At 41.0% G+C, this 20959-nt stretch overlaps 1 protein-coding gene across 1 annotated transcript; it reads left to right on the top strand.

The window, feature by feature from the left end:
• The first annotated feature begins 1754 nt into the window (after positions 1-1754).
• On the top strand, positions 1755-20945 carry LOC117562865 (oxysterol-binding protein-related protein 3-like). The gene is made up of 22 exons (XM_034240799.1): positions 1755-1884; positions 8117-8306; positions 8964-9080; positions 10056-10109; positions 10188-10301; positions 10439-10591; positions 10706-10796; positions 11375-11478; positions 12054-12143; positions 12245-12404; positions 12552-12676; positions 12781-12912; positions 13398-13491; positions 14501-14736; positions 15492-15629; positions 16035-16098; positions 17059-17137; positions 17273-17417; positions 17940-18084; positions 18762-18888; positions 19993-20115; positions 20266-20945. The coding sequence occupies exons 2-22, from the start codon at positions 8244-8246 to the stop codon at positions 20360-20362; spliced, it is 2451 nt and encodes an 816-aa protein (XP_034096690.1). The 5' UTR covers positions 1755-1884; positions 8117-8243; the 3' UTR covers positions 20363-20945.
• The last annotated feature ends 14 nt before the right edge of the window (positions 20946-20959 follow it).

Here is a 20959-nt window from a genome sequence, read left to right as displayed (position 1 = left end):
TAAACACATGCTCATTCCTTCACCCACATGCTCACCCTGTCTGGTTGCAATCACACAACTTCTGTCACTTACTCATCGTTCCAGCAAACAGCACTTGTGGTTAAAGCCATCTTTTGCAACCAGAATGTCTGAGGACGAGCATCAGACTGATTATTGTGAAATACTGTATCTCCCCATCTACTGGCTTTTACGCAGGATCAAAACGTGTCCTACAATCCTCAACAGGTTAGAGGATTCATCAGTCGGTTACTGGAAAAATGTTAAAATTAATCGCCGAGTCATTGCTCAAGCCAAATCACCAAACAGCCCCTATAGTTCTTTGTCTCAGTCATAATAGTCATACGTCGATAAGTCATAACAAACTGAATATATTTAGGTTTTGGAGCGTTGTTCAGACATAAAAAGCTATTTAATGATCATTTTAATATCCATTTCTTCCTTATTCTTTGATGATTAATACTGAATATAATCGTGAAATATCTTAGGATGGCTTTACAACGCATTATTGTTTATTGTTGTAGGGTGGTAATTTATGGTAGTGAGAAAGAACAACAACTTTTTATCTACATTAATACTGGGATTGGGAAACTGGCTTTTTAATAGGCTTAGTCAAGCTAATCCCTTTCAATCAATTTAAACCCCCTTTGATTGACATTGAGCATTGTGAATGTTTTCTTTGAGTTGATCTTGTACCTTATCTAGATGTCCTTGCCCTGTTTTTTGTAAACATTTCGCAATGCATATTATAACTTCCATTGTCTTAACTGTAAAACTGTTTGACTATATTGTATTATAATGAGGGTGTCTTGACAAAGGAAGCTTGTTCTATGGCCTTTCCAAAAATAAAGGGTAATAATAATGTCATTTGTATTGGTTGTTACATGATGGAGTATGACTTATTTGACCTCCGAAGCTACGAAGTGGACTTTTATTTTCAGAGTTGTCACTTAATTAACATTTCATTAGAATACAGCTGACCATCTCTTTTGACAACCTTGTTGAATCAACAAACAATCAACGATTACATTATCGTTAATCAAATAGCATCTGGAAAGGATTTGAATGGGAAAAGATTAACACTTCATGGATTGTATTGTTGTATCTCAGCTTTGTAAACAGAAACTTCTCATTCTCACTCAAATTATCATGTTACTCTCAATTTTGTATTAGTGATTAGTCTTTACATTTGTTTGATTGTGAATAAGGATTAAGCGTTTTTAGAAAGTTGTGTTTATATTATTTACTTTTTAAGCTACACTTTCGTTATTGAAGAAGAAAGGCATCTTTAGCCAGTTTTTCTAACCTACACACATGTTCTGACGTCTCTTTAAACCTGACTGAACTATGTAGTTGTATGCTGGGGTCAAAGATGAAGGGCACGGGGGGAAATGGGCCTCATATCTTTTAATCTAACAGCCTGTTTTTTCGACTTCAAGGCACAGTGAAATATAAAGCAAGCTTGTAATTGATGCCAAAATGACCGAAACCAAACCGTCTATGAATGGGGGTAACGAACATAAAGCACATAAACACACTCATTAACTCGTGTATTGTCATGAATTCACGTGAACAGCTGGAGCTTACCTGCCACATCATTGTTTATCACCAAACTTTCACCTCGATTGTATTTTCCTGTCTTTGACATATCTGCCTACGTCACTCTATGGTACGTTCAAAAAAGTGTCCGCGCATTCTTTAAACCCGCCCCCGGGTGTCTTTCCTGGATTGTGATTGGCTCAGAGGAACGTCAGTCACTCCTGCCCACATAGCAGAGCCCTCCTCCTCCACATAGCTCCGGCATTGTAACGAGGAGCAGTAGCCCAAAGCCAGGTACGGTATGTCTCTACTATCAGGATAGGATGCTTTAGCTTTCGCCACAGAACCGTAAGTATATTCTTTAAATAATACTCATAACTCGCGTGGAACCATGTCTGTGTTTCTCCCCTTAATGTATAGCTTCCGTTTATAGTGAGCGGGAGAGTTGACTCCTGTCGTGGCTTTAGTTGTCAAATATCGCTCTCGATAGAATTATTAATGGACTTCCTCGTGACATTTGGAGCTAAATTGGTGCGTTAAAGCGTCCGTGTATCTCCTGTTTGATGTGCCGGTTGGGTTTCATTGAGGCTGTGTGTGAGCGCAGGGGTTCACGACCACATGGGATATATAGTATATTTTGTCTGGGCTGACAACTTTGAATTGCTGTGTTGGCTGTTGGCAACAGGAACTGAGCAGCACGGGACACCTGTGGTTTCTCCCCGTGGAGTGTATCCCCATTAATGACTTTTTAATTTAACCAATCTGCATCGGTTACAGTGCTGACATCCCCCCAGCACAAGCACACTATTGTTACTGCTTTTATTTACTGTGTTAATGGTAAATATTGACATTGTAGCCTATTAGGGCTGTTGTTTTGCTATGCTGTTAGGATTTTAAGAGATATTCATTGACATGTTCATTCATTCATATTATAGCAATGCTAAGTGTTTTATATAGGACAGTATACAATATCCTGTGCTTGAACTACAGTACAGAGTACAGTATGTGTACCTGCAGGCCACACTCACTGATAGAGCTGAAATGATTACTCGATTTTCCATTTGTCGATTGACAAAAGCTTAACAGGGCACCCATGTTCTAGTTAATTCATAGTAATGTAAGAAAATACAAGATATTTGAAGATTTCATTTTAGAACTCTGGTCATTTGTAATGGACAATGATTTTTTTAAATGATAATAAATAATTGTCTGTTGTATCCCTCTCCAATAATGAATAAAATAATCGGCATTAGCCGTTCAGGGGTTTCACTTTAGGCTTTTGTGACGCTTAAGGGCTTTGTTGTTATCATACTGTATATCAATACTTGGCCTTACACCTCTTAGTCCAAACAGGATCATTGTATGCATGAGTGGAGATGGCATCGCTATCTACTGCCATTCATTGACTGCCTGTTGGCACACATTGCCAGCACAGGACCCAAGCTAGTGTTAAAGAAATCTATAAAGCCCTGAAGTGTTATCTAAACTGAGAGGAGGCTGGTTCAACAAATGGTATAAATAAAGATATATATAGATGTGTAGACAGATATTGATATATGCTGTAGATTTCTACATTACAGACAAAAATGAGAGAGAATACCAAAATGGCTTTAAATAAAATGTCTATACTCATCAAAAGCCTTTTATATGAACGAGTTATTCCTCTAATCTAGCAGACGAAACTATTAGTTGACTAATCAAAAAGTTCATACCATATTCAACTGAATACAATTGTGTTTTGGATTGTTGGAAAGATGAGACACTGAGGTTGTCAGAAAGGGCTTTGGGAATTTCTGATATGACTGACACTTTAAAGACCAAGTGATCCTTACCCAATAATCCAGAAAATGAACTCCAGATTTGTTTTGAAATGAAGATGCACACAAGTTGCAGCCCTAGGAAGAGTAGAAGTATTAAAAGGCTGCATTGCAAACCCACAATCTGGGTTAAAGACCCTTGTGTTGTATCTGCCATGAATCCTGTGTGTCTTTAGGGGGCGCTGTTCCAGGCTTTCCCCTCTGAACTTGGTGATCTGGATCCAACAGAGGATTGCAACACATGGATCAATGAAGTCTTTCAGTCAGCTGATTGCAGTCCAGCCCAAAATGTTTATTCCTGCTGCAACATTTCTGGGCGTGAACATCCAGCATGGCTGTCGTGACTCACTGAGTTATCTCTATGTCACTCTCTTTTGCACAACACCCACTTAAAAGCTGGTCAATCCACAGCATTCCCGCTTTGACTATCGCACCAAGTGGCCACTCAGAGAATAGCGCGCCTGTGAACTCATGCTTTTATAAGGTTATAGGATGCTGTGTCCTACTTCCAGCTGACACTCGTGTGAAATCGTGTTCCTGCTGGTAACGGCAAAGCTTCTATAAATAGCCCCATGTTTTATGCCCTCAGATTTTCCCGAAACAACAAACAAACTGAATATATTCTTGCCTTGTGTTTTTTAGTATCCATAGCAACCCTGTGATTGAGCAGTAACACAAAGTGTCTGTTGTCTCAGCAGGAAATAGACCAAGAAGAGACGTCTTTTGGGATGCAGCTTTGCAAAAATACATTGGTCAAGAATAAATGAGAATGCTTGTTCTCTTTCTGTCTCCGCACATGGAAATATCTGGCTGCTGAATGGCATGTTGAGGCTGATTTGAACCTCTTTGATCACTCGCTGCCGCCCAAATGAGTTATTCTCTGCCTGAATACAGAAAACGCACGCATCATGTTACGTCAGAGGAAACATTATGTTAAGGCTATTGTCACAGGTCAGATAAGCAGACTGCCAACATCTAATGCAAAACCATATGATGCACAACATCCATTGCTTAGCATTTGGGGTGTGTTAAGAAGTAGCTGGGTAATATTGCCAGATGTGAGACTATTTTAAGCCGGCTCTCAGTTTGATAATCAGCGGATCAAGCACAGCTTTACCGGAAGACGCTTTATTGGAGGTAAAGTCACATATGGTCCATCTGTGAGGACCTGTTTGCCGCCCGCAATGGAGAGGATATACAACTATGTGCACTGTCAGGTTAATGGCAGTCCTGCTGTTGGGAGAATGTGAACGGGGAAAAGCAGATGGATTGGCTGCTAAGTCAATGTCTGTGTGTTTGTGATGCCAGGACTGGAGACTCCAACCTGACGATTCCTCAGGCGTCACTTGTCTTCAGAACCTGTCGTGGAAACAACAGATGAGGCTCTGCTGTATGAAAGCCTCAGGGCTTTCTGTAACCACACATTACGTGTCGCCTGTAGCTATGATGCAGGCCTACTTCATGACTTGCTGGACATTGTTTGAGTTTATTTGAACAATGCCTTTTAATAGCAGCATTCCTGAAGTGCACGCACTCTTGTGGACAAAGTTTGGCATGTGAAAGCTTTCAGGAAGCAACAGTGGTTAGTGTGGTTGACAGTTTGTCGGTTACTGGGATTCAGAAGAATAACACGTTTTCTACTGTACAGTATTTCATTAAAAGGTTAATCGGCTTTCTACAGGTTTGTTGTTGGACCGACACGTGACCTTATGGCGTCTCTCTGTTGTCAGACTTTCATACATCCTGACAACCTTACTCATTTGAATCGGCTAATCACTTCCTTTCTCCCATCAGCTGATCCCATGAATGCTGACACGTGTTAAAAGAAAGAAAACACAAAAACCATCACCTTTTAAACCTTGTATTCCCTTATTGGAGCTTGTGACTCCGTGGCATTGGCCCTTGCCGTGAGAATGACCCCTTTTTCATCTTAACAGATCATTTACAAGGTGTTGTGCTATTAATGATTGACTACCATTACGTAAGACTAAAGGCAAGCACTTCTAGTCTTACAGCGCAGGTGTCTCGGCGGTGTACAATGCTCACTGGAGGTAAGTAGGGCACTCGGTAGGATGTTCAGGGACTGACATGGCCCAGCTTCACTCACACATTGTACAGTTCATCTGTAGCAGATAGACTAATACACAGCTTTCATGGAAGCTTTTGAAGTGAGGAAGTGTCGAGAGGTAGTGACACTTCAAATCGAAATATGTGCACAGACGCAGTGGAGGCTTTTGCTCAAAGGGAAGTGTGTTTCTGCAAACTTTTCTGCTGAGTTGTGTAAAAGTGAAACGGCTGAGGAATAGGACAGCGTGTTATGCAAAGGTAATCATCTAGTTGTATTCTTCAAATGCAGTCAAAGCTGGAAATGTACCACCCATGCCCTGAGCTCCTACACACCCCCATACATCATGTTTTATGTATAGATGCACCGTTTGTTGTTGAAAGCCTAGATAAATTGTGTTCAGTGCAAATTCCTGAACTTGATTTGAGATAATGTTTCAGTGGCAGCTGGAGACGCCAGACATGTCACAGCCTGAAAAGTGTGAACCCAACAACTTGATGAGCTAATCCGAGCCCTCCAAGTTTATCAATTCAAGCCGTCTCAAAATATGCTGTCTGTACTTTTAGTCTGTGCTCCGGAGCTGTGAAGAAAGTGGGCCGTCCGTGTGTTTCAAGCTGCTTTTAGCCCAGTGTTGACCGTAGCTAGCTGTGTGTTATGGTGTGTCGGGGGTATCGAAGCACGGAGCACATTCTTTCCTGTTGATGACTCACGTCCTGGGCATGGTAGGCCTACTGACTGTGAGCGGGGCCTTGGGGAACTACTGAACACACACACGCACACACGCACACAAACCACTAGACCGTTTGCAGAGCATGCTGCACACTTGAGAAAATCCAAGAGTTTACACAAATGTGCGTGCGTCTACACACAAAGCAAACAGACCGTGACGTGCCCTGTTCACATGTTGATAAACACGCCCGAGGCTAGGTTTTGACAGTATACTCATAAAAAGGGAGTGGCAATAAAACACACACCCAGGTTGGGGCATGTCCTTTGTGGCGAGGAGAAGAATGAATGTTACACTCGAGTGAGAAGACGGCGTTCCCTGCTTATCCCACGCAACCATTAACATGCACAGCGCGTACTATCTGTTATATGTAGAGGCACAATGCAAAACTCTTTATATGTGCAAAGCAAATTGGGAATGTGTTTTCATCGCAGGTGGTTTTGAATTATGATGTTGTCATAAAGATAAATTAGAAGTAGCTTTAACATACACCATCCATGACCTCACGAAACCTCAAGGCAGAGCTTCAAACACAGCATGTGATCAACACACATGAAAGAAACATTCAAATTCACAATCAACTCCACAAAGCTGATACAGAAGGAGGAGGAAGTTCCATGTGAGACTAGCCAAGGGTGAAGCTGCGAGGATAACGCTTTGTGTTAGACATCTTAACGTGGTAGTTTTGTCTGGCACAGCGACACAAGTAGCCTGTCTGGACTTATAACCCTTTTGTTTATTTCAATGATAATCTCACTTGTAGGATGCTCTGCACACTCTACTTAGAGATACTGATATACTGATCATATCGTGGGACGGGTGGCGCAGTGGTCTGTGCGTTTGATCATCAGATCAAGGGGGGTGTTGGGGAACTCCAGTTCGAAACCCGCTCCCGCCCCACTGCGTCAGGCCGTTGTGTCCTTGGGCAAGACACTTCACCCGGATATGCTCCTGTGGGTATTGTCCACAGTAGACGACCATTACATGTATGATCTGTATGTGTATTTGTAAAGCGCTTTGAGAGTCTTTGATAAAGCGCTATAATAAATATAAGGATTATTATTATTATTATTATTATCGCTGGATTAGGAATCGGTGACAAATGGCCGACATTGTATTGGAAACCATTATTTTAATAGGTAATAATTCAGTACATCTGTCTTTGTACCGATCTGTTTCCTATTGTTTCAAATTGTTTTAACAATTCGGAAATGAACGTTAAATCAAGATGTTAAAATAATCTTTTATTTGGGTTAGAAATGTTCTGAAGAGTTACTTGTGACCAGTTGGAGCAAAACAAATCCAGCCTGAATTCTTTGTAATACTAAAACAATATCAAATGTTGCATGTTTTACTCATTTTTGAGTATCGCTGAATCTCTTCCGATGGACAGAAATCTACCATTGCGGTATACTGTGTACCGCCATATCGCCCAACTCTAACTGATGTTACCTTACGCCTTAAAAGTACGAGGCGAAAGGTATTGAGGCTGACAAATTCAGAGTGGTGCATCCCCTACTCCATGGGGAATGTATTGCTATTTTCCTGATGATCACGTGCTTTTTTTTACACGAAGGCCTTTGATCAGCGCACTTGTATGGCACAGTGATGAATGCTGACTGTAAACATATATGTGAGTTATGTGTGTACTCAAAACGTATCAGAGTCCACAAAAAGGCAGACATCATTGAGAACACAAGGTGCACGTTGAACCCTGATCTACGAGTGCGTCACAGCTCATGATAAAGAATTATCAGCCTCTCATGTGTTTTTTTTATTTTGGATATTTCTTGTTCCTTAAAACCAAGTTATTTTGGATTTAGGGGATTTCTATATCCTCAATAAGGCTGTTCACAGTTAGTCAGACACTCATTGAGTAAGTGATTCCTCTCTGTTTGGATCTGTGTCGTCCTGCACGCTGCTACCTTAGCGCTGCTCTGACATCAGTTTGTTTCCCACCTTTCTCCGCAGTGCTGACTGTTTCGTTGGCCTTCAAAGGTCAGAGTGATGCTCCTGGCGGCTCTGCTGTGATCTCTGCTGCTGCGGTTTCCACAGAAACAAAACAACGGTGGGCAGAAAGCGGTTCAGTCCCAGAAAGATGACGTCGTCGTCGCCCACTCACAGTGACAGCAGCGGCTCCTCTAAGCACGACAGTAACCAGGTATGCCTGTGTGCTACTTTACTGTAGAGAATATGAGTTTTCGCTGTGATTACAAAAAGCTCTTCGGCATTTGATTTCTATTCTCAGCTAATACCGAAGCAGGTCAAATATTAACACTTCTTATGTGTGTTTTAAAGTGTGTCTGTTCTCTATAGGTCTGCTTCTAAACCATCTTTAATCACCATTTTCTACCTGAATTATCGTTTTGTCAGAAAATGAAAAACAGACATCGTCAAAGGGGATATATTGTTTTTACACTTTAATATGATATAAAGCAGACAATCTATATTTAAGAGGCTAAAACAAATGTTCTGCCATTTTGAATGATATATTACAGTTATCAAAATATGAAATGATTACTTTTGATTGGCTAATTCTTGCAGATCTAGTTGTCAATATAAAGCAGTCGAAATGTAGCCATTATTAATTGTTGTTTTCAGTGAACACACATTAAAATAATCCGATGAATGCCAATAAACACATGCGTTAAGTGCAATAACACTGTATTTACACTAACCTGTAATGCAGTCACAACATGATTAAACCTAAACGTTATCTGTGAGGATTGTTTACATGTTGAGACTGTGTTACACCTCTCTTCTGTAAGAGGAAATGCCTGTGTAACTCATACGGTATTGCTCCTGTGACTCCCTCCAGGACAGCTGGGAGATCGTGGAGGGGCTCCGGGGGGTTCCTGCCAGCATGCAGGAGCCCGACAGACAGGAGGGCTTCCTGCTCAAGAGGAGGAAGTGGCCCATGAAGGGGTGGCATAAGGTGAGCCCCTCGGCAACCCTGTGGAAGCCCGAGTCAGTGATTGCATTGTAACACGTCTTATTATACAACGCCCCCGCTGCCTTTTGTTCAACCAAAGAGCTATTTTCGATGCAAAGGGTGTCAGATAGTGAGCCACAGCTGTGAGATTGTCAGAGATGTGGGTTTAGGGTTAGGCAAATGGTTTTCTGGATACAGCAGACTTCTTTTGATTTAGATTCTTTAGTGTATTCATTGTTTGTAGCTGTGTTTTTTTTTACATAAGGAAATTCAGCAATTACGCTTTTTAAAGATGATACCTATGATTGAAGCAGACATTTAGTCAGTCCTGCCTAAATGTCTAAGTTCTGACCTGCTTTCTTTAAATACCTCCAGCTATTTCCACAGTTCCTCCTCTTCACCATTATTATGTCTTCTTCCTTCTTTCCATTCTTTTTATTCCCCGCCGATTATACTGTAACCCTGACTCATCTTCCTCCCCCTCTTCTGTGTGTTCGTGCATACCTGGGAAGTTCTGCCTTGGATTGAAAAGACACTTAAATAGAGAATATGTTCAAGTACTCTCAAAGTGCTTTATCAGTGTGCAAGTGTTAACTGTAACAACTCGAGAGAACAAGGTGTGCTTGTAAGCTGTTGTATGTGGTCACTGCTGATCACTTCTTTAACTGCTGCTGTTCACGGTTATAGGTCCACAACAGTGTCTGCATAGCTTTTTTTATTAGTGTTTTTAACTATTGTGAGTAAGTAAGTAAGTAAGTAACATTTATTTATAAAGCGCTTGATAAAACATTAAAACATCAAAGGAATCATAAAATAAGAAATGACTACACAAGCCACGTGTTAAGAAGTGCTAAAAACACAATAAAACATGGGATAAAATAAAAGCACACAGGTTACCCAAAACCTAAGAGTTCAATAAACCTATAAGTCAAGAACTGAAAACTCTGAATAAACATGTTTGATTTGTTTCCCAATTAGAGATACTTCGTGTTGGAGAAAGGCATCTTGAAGTATGCGAAGCGCGGACCTGATGTAAGTATCCTCACCAAGACTATATTCTTGCATTTCCACAAAACAAAGACACAAGATAACACATTGTTATGTTTGCAGATGAAGAAGGGAAAGCTTCACGGCTGCATTGACGTCGGCCTCTCGGTCATGTCGATCAAAAAGAAAGCCATGTGCATCGACCTGGACACGGAGAATAACATCTATCACTTAAAGGTAAATCCAGAACGATCAAAGTTATGCTGAATTCATTATGAGTCAGAGATATACTCAAATGTCTCGGCGCCTACGTGCTGCGTCTCTTTTCAAAGACACTCAAGATATTGCTCCTAATTTGACTTTATGGCACCCAGGTGAAGTCTCCCGAGCTTTTTGAGGAGTGGGTGTCAAAGATGCGTCATCACCGCGTATTTCGGCAGAACGAGATTGCCATGTACCCCCATGAGAGGCACCTCTTCAACCCCCACGCCTCCTCCTCCCCCTCTCTCAGTGATTCCCTCAGAAAAGTAAGTGCAAATTCTAGAAAACATTACTGCTCCCTTGGATTTCACACACGGTACAGATGTTGCTATGTGATGCTGGAAATACCTTGTGCTCTCTCGTCTGTCTCTTTGAAACAGAGGGCTACTCTGACTAAGCAGGCGTCGGTCCACCAGGCTAAGGTCAGTTCTTGGCTCCACTCCTCAGAAGACATGAACAAATGCTGCAAAGGTTGGTTTATGTTTTGCTTTCTCTCTGCCCACTTACTTCACACATTCTCAGGTGGCTCCTTTTATTGTGTCTCACTAAGTCAAGGATGTCTCTTTATGAAATATTGCGTAACATCCACATTGTCAAAATCACCTAAATATCCAGCCATGACACTGAAATTCTTTTAGAATACACTAGGCTACGCTTTGTGTACTCAAACACTACAAACTCTGACAACACCGGCACTCCTCTCTCCGTCTCCCATTCACATCCCCACCATTGTCTTCCGGCAAAAGGGCACATGACACAATAACAAACCGACTGGATCACGCAAACACCATCAGCCTGTCGTTGGCAAAAACACTTTTAAGAGACGTTATGGGATGTAATCACTTGGGGTCATTCCACATTGACGTTTAGCTCTCGCTAGTATTGAACCCATTTCAAGAATAATTGTCACTTAAACACAAAAACCTGTTCAAATATACAGAAATGACCCTTTACAACAAGTCTCAGTTCAATACATCGTTTGAAATGGTTTATTTGTATTTATGCATGCCCACAATCTTTCATCTAATAGTAACCTCTCCTTCCCTCAGACTTGGAGGAATGTGAATCGTACCTGCTGGAGCTCAATCTGCTGCTGAAGAGCATGGAGGTCCTCCACCGCACTTACTCCGCCCCCGCCATTAGTGCACTACAAGTAAGCCCAGGCACACACATTAAGTTAGTCATCATACCATGTTGAGGTGTTCTTTGTTTTAAAGGTGGAGTCCGCTATCCTGGAGACAGATTGATATTTGAATTCAAATCCAAAACCAATACACCCCTCCCATCAACACTGCGGCAGAACGTTAGCATGTGCCGGATTTACTGTCCCTCGCCGCTGCCTTTCTCTTGAAACATCATTTTGTCCCCCCGCTATCCTAACTGGAATAGCGTTTAGCAGCTCGGTCTGACACACTTTGTTTGTATACTATTTACCGAGCCATGGCTGTGCATGTAAGAATATACGGAACAGAAAGCTACTAGAGATATTTGACCACAAATGTATTTGATTCAAAACGCGGAATCTACATTTTATTTAAGCTATTTCAATAATATTGAATAAATATGCTTTAGCGAACTTTGTGGGTGTAACATGAAAATTACTCATGTTCCCAGTGAGTAAGAAGTCAAATAAGTATCTTACGCATCAAGTAATGTAAGCCTGAAAGACAAAACATTTGTGTGTGATTAGGTCAAAACTGAAATAAATAGTTTCCTTTGGTCCCACAGGCATCTAATTATGACATGCCCAAAAAAGAGAAGAGGCCAAGGAGATGGCGATCCAAAAACAATGGCAAAGAACCCAAAGCCACACTACAGGTACATCTCCAGATTTTAAGAAACCTTTTTTGAAATCATTCAACAGTGTGGATAAATTATGGTTTGCATCAATTCACCTTTTCTCTGATTTTGTCCACCAGGTCCCAAGCTGCATCTCCTCCCAATCCCCTCGTCTCCACGCCTCTAATCCCAATCTCTCCACCACGGAGGAAAACGCACCGGAGATCTGTCCCGAATCCCCAGACTCGCCTACAGATGGGTCCCGCCTTCAGGAGGACTTCTGCAGGCTGGCCAGCAACAGTGAGTGCCTGCTGTGACGTCTGCGAGTCTGCTCAGAAGAGGCTTTTACATTAGATAGAAAAACATGCTTTTTTTTGTCTATATGGTAGGATAGTTTCCATGACAACTGTCCAACAGTTCCTCTGCCTGGCTCTTTCTTCTCTGTAGTCCACACCACACTGAAATCGGCCTTTGGTTCCCTGGTAGCGGAGAGAGACAGACTGAGGCACACCATCGACCTGCAGGCCCCACAGCCGGCGCAGGTCATCGGCCTGAAGACCAGCTTTGCCTCAGTGAGTGTGGTTACAAATCATGCTTTTTCACAGTTACACCCCAAATGGCCAACACCAATCACTACAGGTACAACTTCTCTCAACATACTTCTTATTTTCACCAGGATTGTCCAGGAGGCTCCCACTCCTTAGTCCACCAGGTGTCCAATGAGAGCAAAGGGTCTATCCCAGAGTCCATATCGGAGTTCTTCGATGCTCAGGAGTACCTCCTCTCCTCTTCCTCCTCTGAGAATGAGGTGAGACACTAGCTACGACGTTACCCTTTATGCTTCAAGTCAAATTAATTGGTTTATTAAAAGACTTATTGTTTCGTCCAGAAAAATTCAAAAACTGGGAAAAATGTCCATCCATGTCTGTACATGACTTGTTTTGTTTGTTTATATTAATGTTTTAGAATATAGGAACAGAAAATAGCATTTTTTTCTTTTATAAATTACACTTTATCAAGATTGTCCACTTTAATAGATAAGATTAACTATTTGTTTCGGCATTATTGATCAAATTAATCAAGTTTAAGGCTAATTAAGGGTTAGCAGTGTGTAATCTGTGTTGTATTACCCTCAGACCTGCTCAAATTAGCAACAAGTTTCAACACAACCTTTTTGTATTTGAACCACTAATACCAGTTAGTCACAACAAACAGACTTTACACTGGGTGCATGTTTTCTTTCTTATTTAAATGACCACATTTTGACCTTCTGCATTGATTTTCTACCTCCAGGTGTCCGACGATGACTCGTACATCAGTGATATCAGTGACAGCGTCTCCATGGATACCTACAGCAACGAGGGAGGCAGTGAGAGACACAACTCTGGTACATTATACAGTAACAAGGCGTGCATCTGTCCGTGTGTTAACTCTCTTAACAGAGGGAAAGACAGTGAGAGTGCAAAAAGACCTTAATCTTTCCAAGATAGGCAGAGCTTATGTGACTCAGCCTCTGTAGGTTTATTTCTCAAAGAGTGTTGGCATCAAATGAATTATGAATGTCTGGAATCGTAGAATTTGCTCACTTCCTCAGGGAATGTGTTGAACATGACCACTGCCATCCTGCAGACGTGTTAACAAACGTAGTTTACGAAGCTGCCTTATGCTGTATGTGACAAAGCATCTGTGTACAGGCATCATTAATTCAGTGCTGCAGATGGTGCTAGTTTTTAGGTTTTCACTGCTGAAACATTTGCCTTCAGGTAACAAAACTTAAATGTAATTGCATTGTTCAGTTGCAAATAGAAATATTGGTTTGAATGTGGTATAGAAAACAGAGAATGGGGTTAATGGAAATGAAATGACTGGTTGTTTTATCTCTACTGTATTGGTCTTTTATCAAGATGTGTTTGTGAAGTGATACGCCAGTATTATGAGTCATGTTGTAAGGGGACTGAAAACACATTTGTGTGAATAGTTGTTTTTTTGCAAAAATTCAATTTAGCCATTTTCTTCCTCAAAAATATTAAAAGAACACCCATTCAACAGTTTTAGAGTATCTCCTAATACACCCACATTTCTCTGGTGGTCCTCAGAGCGGCATCTAGTGGGCTGCTATGGTACTGATGTATGTACTTTTTGTATCTAAATGTGCTCAAGAACTCACAGTTCAAACACAGTGTCAGATGAATATTGATTAGTTTAAGGTTTAAATAAATCACATCAATCAAATGTGTTCTGAACATCAAAGATTTTACCGCAACTAGTTTTAGAAAATACCACAACCAAGCATCGACGTCTCTCCCATTTCACTCTCACATGCTCCGTCTCACTGGTTTTTAATAACTATATCTAAATGATCGAACCAGTATGATCTCCACCTTTCTCCCCTGTAGTTAGCAGCGTGGTGACCCTGGCTCGCCGTCGCTCCGCGCTGCCGTCTACCAGCCCCACCAGCACCGTGAGCCTGTGGAACATCCTGAAGAACAACATCGGGAAGGACCTCTCCAAAGTGGCCATGCCAGTGCAGCTCAACGAGCCGCTCAACACCCTGCAGAGGCTGTGTGAGGAGCTGGAGTACAGCGAGCTGCTGGACACCGCCAACCAGACCCAGGACCCCTTCCAGCGCATGGTGAGGAGAGAAACACCTGCAAGAGCTAGATAGAGCCATTTAAGCATTCACCAATCCCTACATTAAAGCGTTTAATGTACATGCATATTACATAACGCATGTCAAAAAATAGGTCCACTATAAGATTGGCACTACATTTTTTTATTACAGGTATTTGCCATACAACAAGTGATCCGTTTTGTCACTTGATAAATTCATCCTGCAATATTAAAACATGTTCTACTTAAAGGTGGAAATGCAATAATTGAAAGGAAGTGGGAACAAATATGAACATCAATGTAGCAAGATATAGAAATATGTTTCAAAGCTCCAGAGCTTTTTTAAAACTACTCTAATGTCCGACTTCTGCTTTGTGAGCGCTTCTTTTCGCTTTAATCAATATTTTATTCTTACAAGCTAGAAGCCTTTTAATTATTTGTATCTTCTTGTGTCTGATTAGAAGGTTTTTTATCTATAGTATTTGACTCTCATTTGTAGTGAAATGTACATCAAGTGCTGCACATAATACATCAAATAATAATTATTAACTCTACATGCACAAATACCTCTCACTAAAATCATGTATTAACACAGACTCTAACACAGTGTGTGAGTGTCCTTACAGTATATGTCTATAGTCCCATGTAAACAAAGTTGGTGGTTTCACACTCATGCATGTTCACACAGTCATGTTCACAACCTTATGTAGCAAATATGCCAATACTTTGAATACACGCGTAACAACTTTACTTCATCCCCACTGACTTTCTGTGCAGGTGTATGTTGCAACATTTGCAATATCTGCATATGCCTCCACCTACCATCGAGCAGGAAGTAAACCCTTCAACCCCCTCCTGGGAGAGACATACGAGTGTGACAGACCTGATAAAAACTACAGGTTTATAGCTGAGCAGGTAAGAGATCACGGGGTCTAAAACACACACATGACTCACTGTATGATGGGCTACTTTCAGTTGATTTCACATACAGTAGTTTGAATGCAATCAACATTAAATGGAGGTCTTGTGCCCTCTCCCTGTTACTGTTCAAAACAATTCCCAAGACTTCTTTGCTTGACATAGTTTGCTACTAGATTGGATTTAGTGAGACGTCCTGCACTGACTTGCCATTTGTCTCTTAGGTGGTCTTGTGTGTTTTAAAGTAATCTCTTTGAATAAATGTAGCTATGGTTTATCATTGGGGAAAAGAACATTATAGGTTTCACTTCTCACACTTTTTGTTTTTGAATGATTCATGTAACAACTTCTGTTGTAGAGCGTTTGATAATATTCTTTTATCTCACCCTCTATGTTTCCCAGGTGAGTCATCACCCGCCTGTGTCAGCATGTCACTCTGATTCAAGGAACTTCACCTTTTGGCAAGGTGAGCTGGAAAGAGCCTTTATGGAATGAAAATCTCATTTCTGTCTGGGCTTATACGTAGATTACACTGCCACCACACCTTTCTGCTTTTCAGCGAGACCTGCTGTGCGTTGTGGTCAAGTTTAACCAATATGCTTCACTAGGGACATTTTTTGGGTGTACATTTCTAACTTTGTTTGCCCTTTTAATTTATATGGCATACCATGGGTTGAGTTTTTTTTGGAACTTCAGCTCCTATGATATGTCTGTAATAAAGTGTGTAGCTGACATACAGACTCTTATGGAAGACATATCCCCATTGAAACCCCTTAAGCCACATTCCTCCAACCTTACAGCATGAAACCATGCATTCTATTATTATTCAGGATTTTTAAGCCCTGGCTTTAATCCGTAATGTTTTCCACGAGCTTGAGCCACTTTCTCCCTGTTGCATATGATTATTTTTCTGGTTTGCTGCACATAAAAAAGCATACAAATCAATGTTGTTGCTAATCATTGACATTTCCAAGACTGAAAGAAAATCCACGTAGCATTTAGTAAACAGACATTTCTCTATTTTTCTATTTTCTTTTAAAATAATGTAAACAAACTGTCTTTGAAAACGTTGAAGTTCTGAGACCGAATGAATATTTGGTAGAGATGGTCAGGACTGAAGTTGGTTAAAAGACCTAGTAACATAAAGGGTTAAATAATATGAAAATGCAATGGTTTTTTGGGCAGTTTTTAAAGCAGACAACTTTCTTTCCTCACGTTGCCTTGGTGATTGCTGTTACTCTCCACTCCTGATGTGCATGATATCCATACAGTATAAGAAATTACTGTGCAGATTATAATGTGACCTTATCTTAAAACTCAAAATCAAACTATTCAGTTGACTTTTGCCGTGTTCGATTATGACAATATGGCAATGTTCATTGTCACTAGCACTTACCTTGTAATTCTTACGACCCGTTTCTTTTAGATGTTCGATGGAAAAATAAATTCTGGGGCAAATCCATGGAAATTGTTCCCATGGGGACCACACATGTCACACTACCTGCGTAAGTCCTTGAACCTTTAACTCATTGCGTGTTTGAAAGGTGTTTACATGAACATCATTGTAATTAGTTGCAGTATACGCTGTACAGCAAATGAGACAAACTGTATTAAGTCCAGTATGTGTTTGATTTCTCCAGGTTTGGGGACCACTATGAATGGAACAAAGTCACGTCCTGCATCCATAACATCCTGAGCGGCCAGCGCTGGATCGAACATTACGGAGAGATGTCCATCAAAAATATCAACAGTGACGCCTGTCAGTGTAAAGTCACATTCGTCAAGGTTAGGAAACACAGATGTTTAAATCACAGTTTTGATGTGCTTTTAAAGGAAAGGTAGTGGTTTTTGTGTCTTGTTCCTGTTCAGTGTAGTTCCATTGTAGGGACATGCTGTACCTCATTGTACCTAACAAACTATTACTGTTGGTTCTCCCCTCTTAGTATGAGTCACATTCACATAAGTGTCAGTGTCAGGTGCGTGGCTGTAAGCACCTTAAATCCTCCTTTTGAACACACACACATATATCTGCTCCTCTAAAAGATTACTGCAGTGTTCTTCAAAGCAGTGCTGCCTAGTCAAATATAGCTCCTCCATTAGCACTATCAAGGCAAACAAATGGCGCCCTCTGCTGTATAGGAATCACAATCGAAGTATGTAAAATGAGGCAGAATGGATCCAATCCTCTGTAACCATGACATAAATCCTACGGTATTAATCACATGGGTGTCACATGTCTGCTCTCATTTGATGTAATATATTTCTTTATGTAAAAAAATGCTAACAATTTCCTTTTTCTTTATCCAGGCAAGATCTTGGAGCTCCACAGTTAACGAGATAGAAGGCGTGATTACGGATTCAAATGGAAAAGTAGTTCACTCCATCTTTGGAAAATGGCACGAGTCAGTTTTTCAAGGAGACCCGCCTTCTGCCACGTGTATCTGGAGATCAAGTGAGTGATTGGTCCCGAAGAAAGTCAGATATAACGTTTTAACATCAAGGCACTACAGGAACAAAAAACTGAGTTTAACTTAGGGCTGCACGATTTTGGGAAAAAAATCGAATTGCGATTTTTCTGACAAACATCGCGATTCGATTTGCGATATTTGTTTTTAAGCGACCCAACGGAAGTTTATTGTAAAATGCGGCCATATCTCCGACTAGGAAGGTCGCATCGACATGCTCCCGTCTCTAGCAACCCCGCAGCCCGAGCTACGAGTGAAAGAACTACATTTACATGAAACTTCCGTTGGGTTGCTTTAAAGTCAAGCTTCAGTTTAAGATTCACCCTGTCATAGAAACATGTGATGGAGCATTACTAACCTGACTCAGATGGTTTGTTTCACCAAACCATCTAGGAAAGCTCCATTGGAAGCCATTTGGACCACCTTCTATCATGGGCCACTTCTGATTGGTTAACAATGGCTGGTACATGTGGAGCACAGGACTTCTGATTGGTGTGGATGACTGACACACAAGAAAAAAAAATATATATATATATGTAAAAAAAGTTTTTAAAAATCGCAGGCTTTGCGATTTGATAATCGCATCATTTCAAATCGCGATTTCGATTTAAAATCAATTAATCGTTCAGCCCTAGTTTAACTGTACATTTGTGTTTGTGTGTAGACCCCATGCCAGTGGAGCAAGACCAGTACTACGGCTTCACCCAGTTTGCAGTGGAGTTAAACGAGCTGGACTCCAACCTGAGACTCCTGCTGCCCTCCACAGACACACGCTTCAGGCCGGACCAGAGGTTGCCATCTTTATCCATCTGCAGTGTTTATACTATGATTTACTCAGTTATGGAAAGTAACTAAACACATTTACTCAAGAACTGCTCTTAAGTACACATATACTCAAGTACTCAAGCACACATTTCTCATGAAGCTAAAAACTTTGGAAAACCCAAGGTGTAAATGATAAAAGGCCGGCTGACTGTCACGCTGTCATGGCGTACCAGGGACAGAGCTTTCTAGAGTGTTTCCACTGAAGGGACTTTCCCGAGATGCTGAGAACTTTTTTCAGGAAATAAACCTGGAGCTGAATTTAGTTTCTGTAGGATCGATTACATTAAACATCAAAGTGTGGCAGTAAACAGCAGGGTTACTAATATGTTGTTGTATGTGAAAACATGTTAGAGTTCTTCTGGTTCCATAGTTCCAGAAACGTTTTGAGCAGAAAGGTGCTATTGTTAATATTCTCCGTAACACCGGTTTGCTTTTCTTCCTATGAAGAGTTAAACTGTTTGGTACAGAAAACGCCTTTTTCACCTTCAAGTGTTAAGTGAGGACATTTAGTAACTATATTGACATAGGAACTGAAAGTCGACTGCAAAAAATACTAACCTAACCAGAGTCTCAAACAAAATGTTTCTGTTTGCTGTCCGACTGCACAATGGCCACACAAGAAACGTAACAAAATGTCTCGGTTCTTAAAAAGTTTGGCTTTAATGGAAGCTAAGGTATTTTAAGGTTTCTGTCTGAGTTTGTATCTTGCTGCACAATTTGGGAAACATAACTAAATGCGATTATTTAGATTTTGGTGGGCATGACGTGCATAAAAGAAATTATGATAGTCTGTACCAAACAGATATGATTTCTTCACTCTGTAGTAGAGTATACTTTATAGGACAGGACATTGCTGCAGCTCCCCAATACTTCATTTAAAATGGTATTTTACCACATTTAGCCTTTTACAAATATTGTGCTTCCTGCGATATGACCCGATCAAATGTTGATACATGTGTCAGCCCTACTGCAGTTATTGTAAATGTCTTTAGATAAAAACGTGAGCTAAACGAAATATAATGTGATATTATCTTCTATCCTGAGTCACTGTCTTTGTGTCCTTGGTCCAGGCTGTTGGAGGAGGGGAACACAGAAGGAGCCGAGGAGCAGAAGCAGAGGATAGAGCAGCTCCAGAGAGAGAGGAGGAAAGTGCTGCAGGAAAACAACATGAGCCACCAGCCACGCTTTTTCAAGTATGTTGATCTTTCTTATCTGCGTGCATCAAGGTTTTGTTGTTGTTTCTTGCTTCGGGCATTACGTCAGCCGAATGCTAGCAATATCCTGTGTGAACAAGTTATTCAACCTACTTGTTCTTAGGAAAATCCTTTTGTTGTGTTTGGCAGGAAGTCTAACAATGACACGTGGGTGAGCAACAACTTGTACTGGGAGATTCGCAGAGACCCGGGCTTCAGTAAAACGGACTTCCCTGTGTTGTGGTGACCTAGGGAGGGAGGGAGGTATACAACTGAACTGAGAGCAGGCTCCAAGTGTCCTGACCTGGTTAACATGCATCACTCCATGTCATGGTAACGCAAACCTAAGGGACTTCCTGCTTCCTCTTCTGGACCGAGCAGATCGTCTGTTGGTGTTGTTTCTGTTAAAATAGTTTCTCCTCTCATTACCATAACTGTAATCTACAACATCTTCATATCGTGTTACTTTGCATCTCAGCATTTACCAAAGTGCCTTTTTTATTGCAGTGCCTCACTCAATCAACTGCTGCTGCAGTTATGCATAAACACTTTTATTCCGAAAAAAAGATTTGGATGATGTCGGTATATGTGGACTTCACTGGAGAGGACCAGGGCTGGAGGTGTCAGCATCAGGACCTGAGGGTTGTTTTATGACTAAAGCCAGAAGCTAATCAGAGGTTTTAGTTATAAAAGAAAGACTTTAGCCTTTCTTCAGTACGCTGCCTTGTTCTAACGAGTCATGACTGTCATAGGACTGTGGATAATCATTGAGGACAAAAAGCAATAATACTACATGTTCAAAGAAGAAAATAAACTGTACAATGAATGGACAAGGTGTTGTTTT

The sequence above is a fragment of the Gymnodraco acuticeps genome, unplaced genomic scaffold (genome assembly GCF_902827175.1).
Source record: "Gymnodraco acuticeps unplaced genomic scaffold, fGymAcu1.1, whole genome shotgun sequence".
NCBI classification, from domain to species: Eukaryota; Metazoa; Chordata; class Actinopteri; order Perciformes; family Bathydraconidae; genus Gymnodraco; species Gymnodraco acuticeps.
The sequence above is the reverse complement of the archived record's forward strand: the minus strand, read 5'-3'. Positions and strand labels throughout refer to the sequence as shown.

Excerpts from the sequence above, each read along its gene's own strand:
- LOC117562865 (XM_034240799.1), top strand. The coding sequence starts at position 8,244 with ATGACGTCGTCGTCGCCCACTCACAGTGACAGCAGCGGCTCCTCTAAG. Across the intron at positions 8,307-8,963 it reads CTAAGCACGACAGTAACCAG|GACAGCTGGGAGATCGTGGA; the intron begins GTATGCCTGTGT and ends GACTCCCTCCAG. Across the intron at positions 17,138-17,272 it reads ACACATGTCACACTACCTGC|GTTTGGGGACCACTATGAAT; the intron begins GTAAGTCCTTGA and ends TGATTTCTCCAG.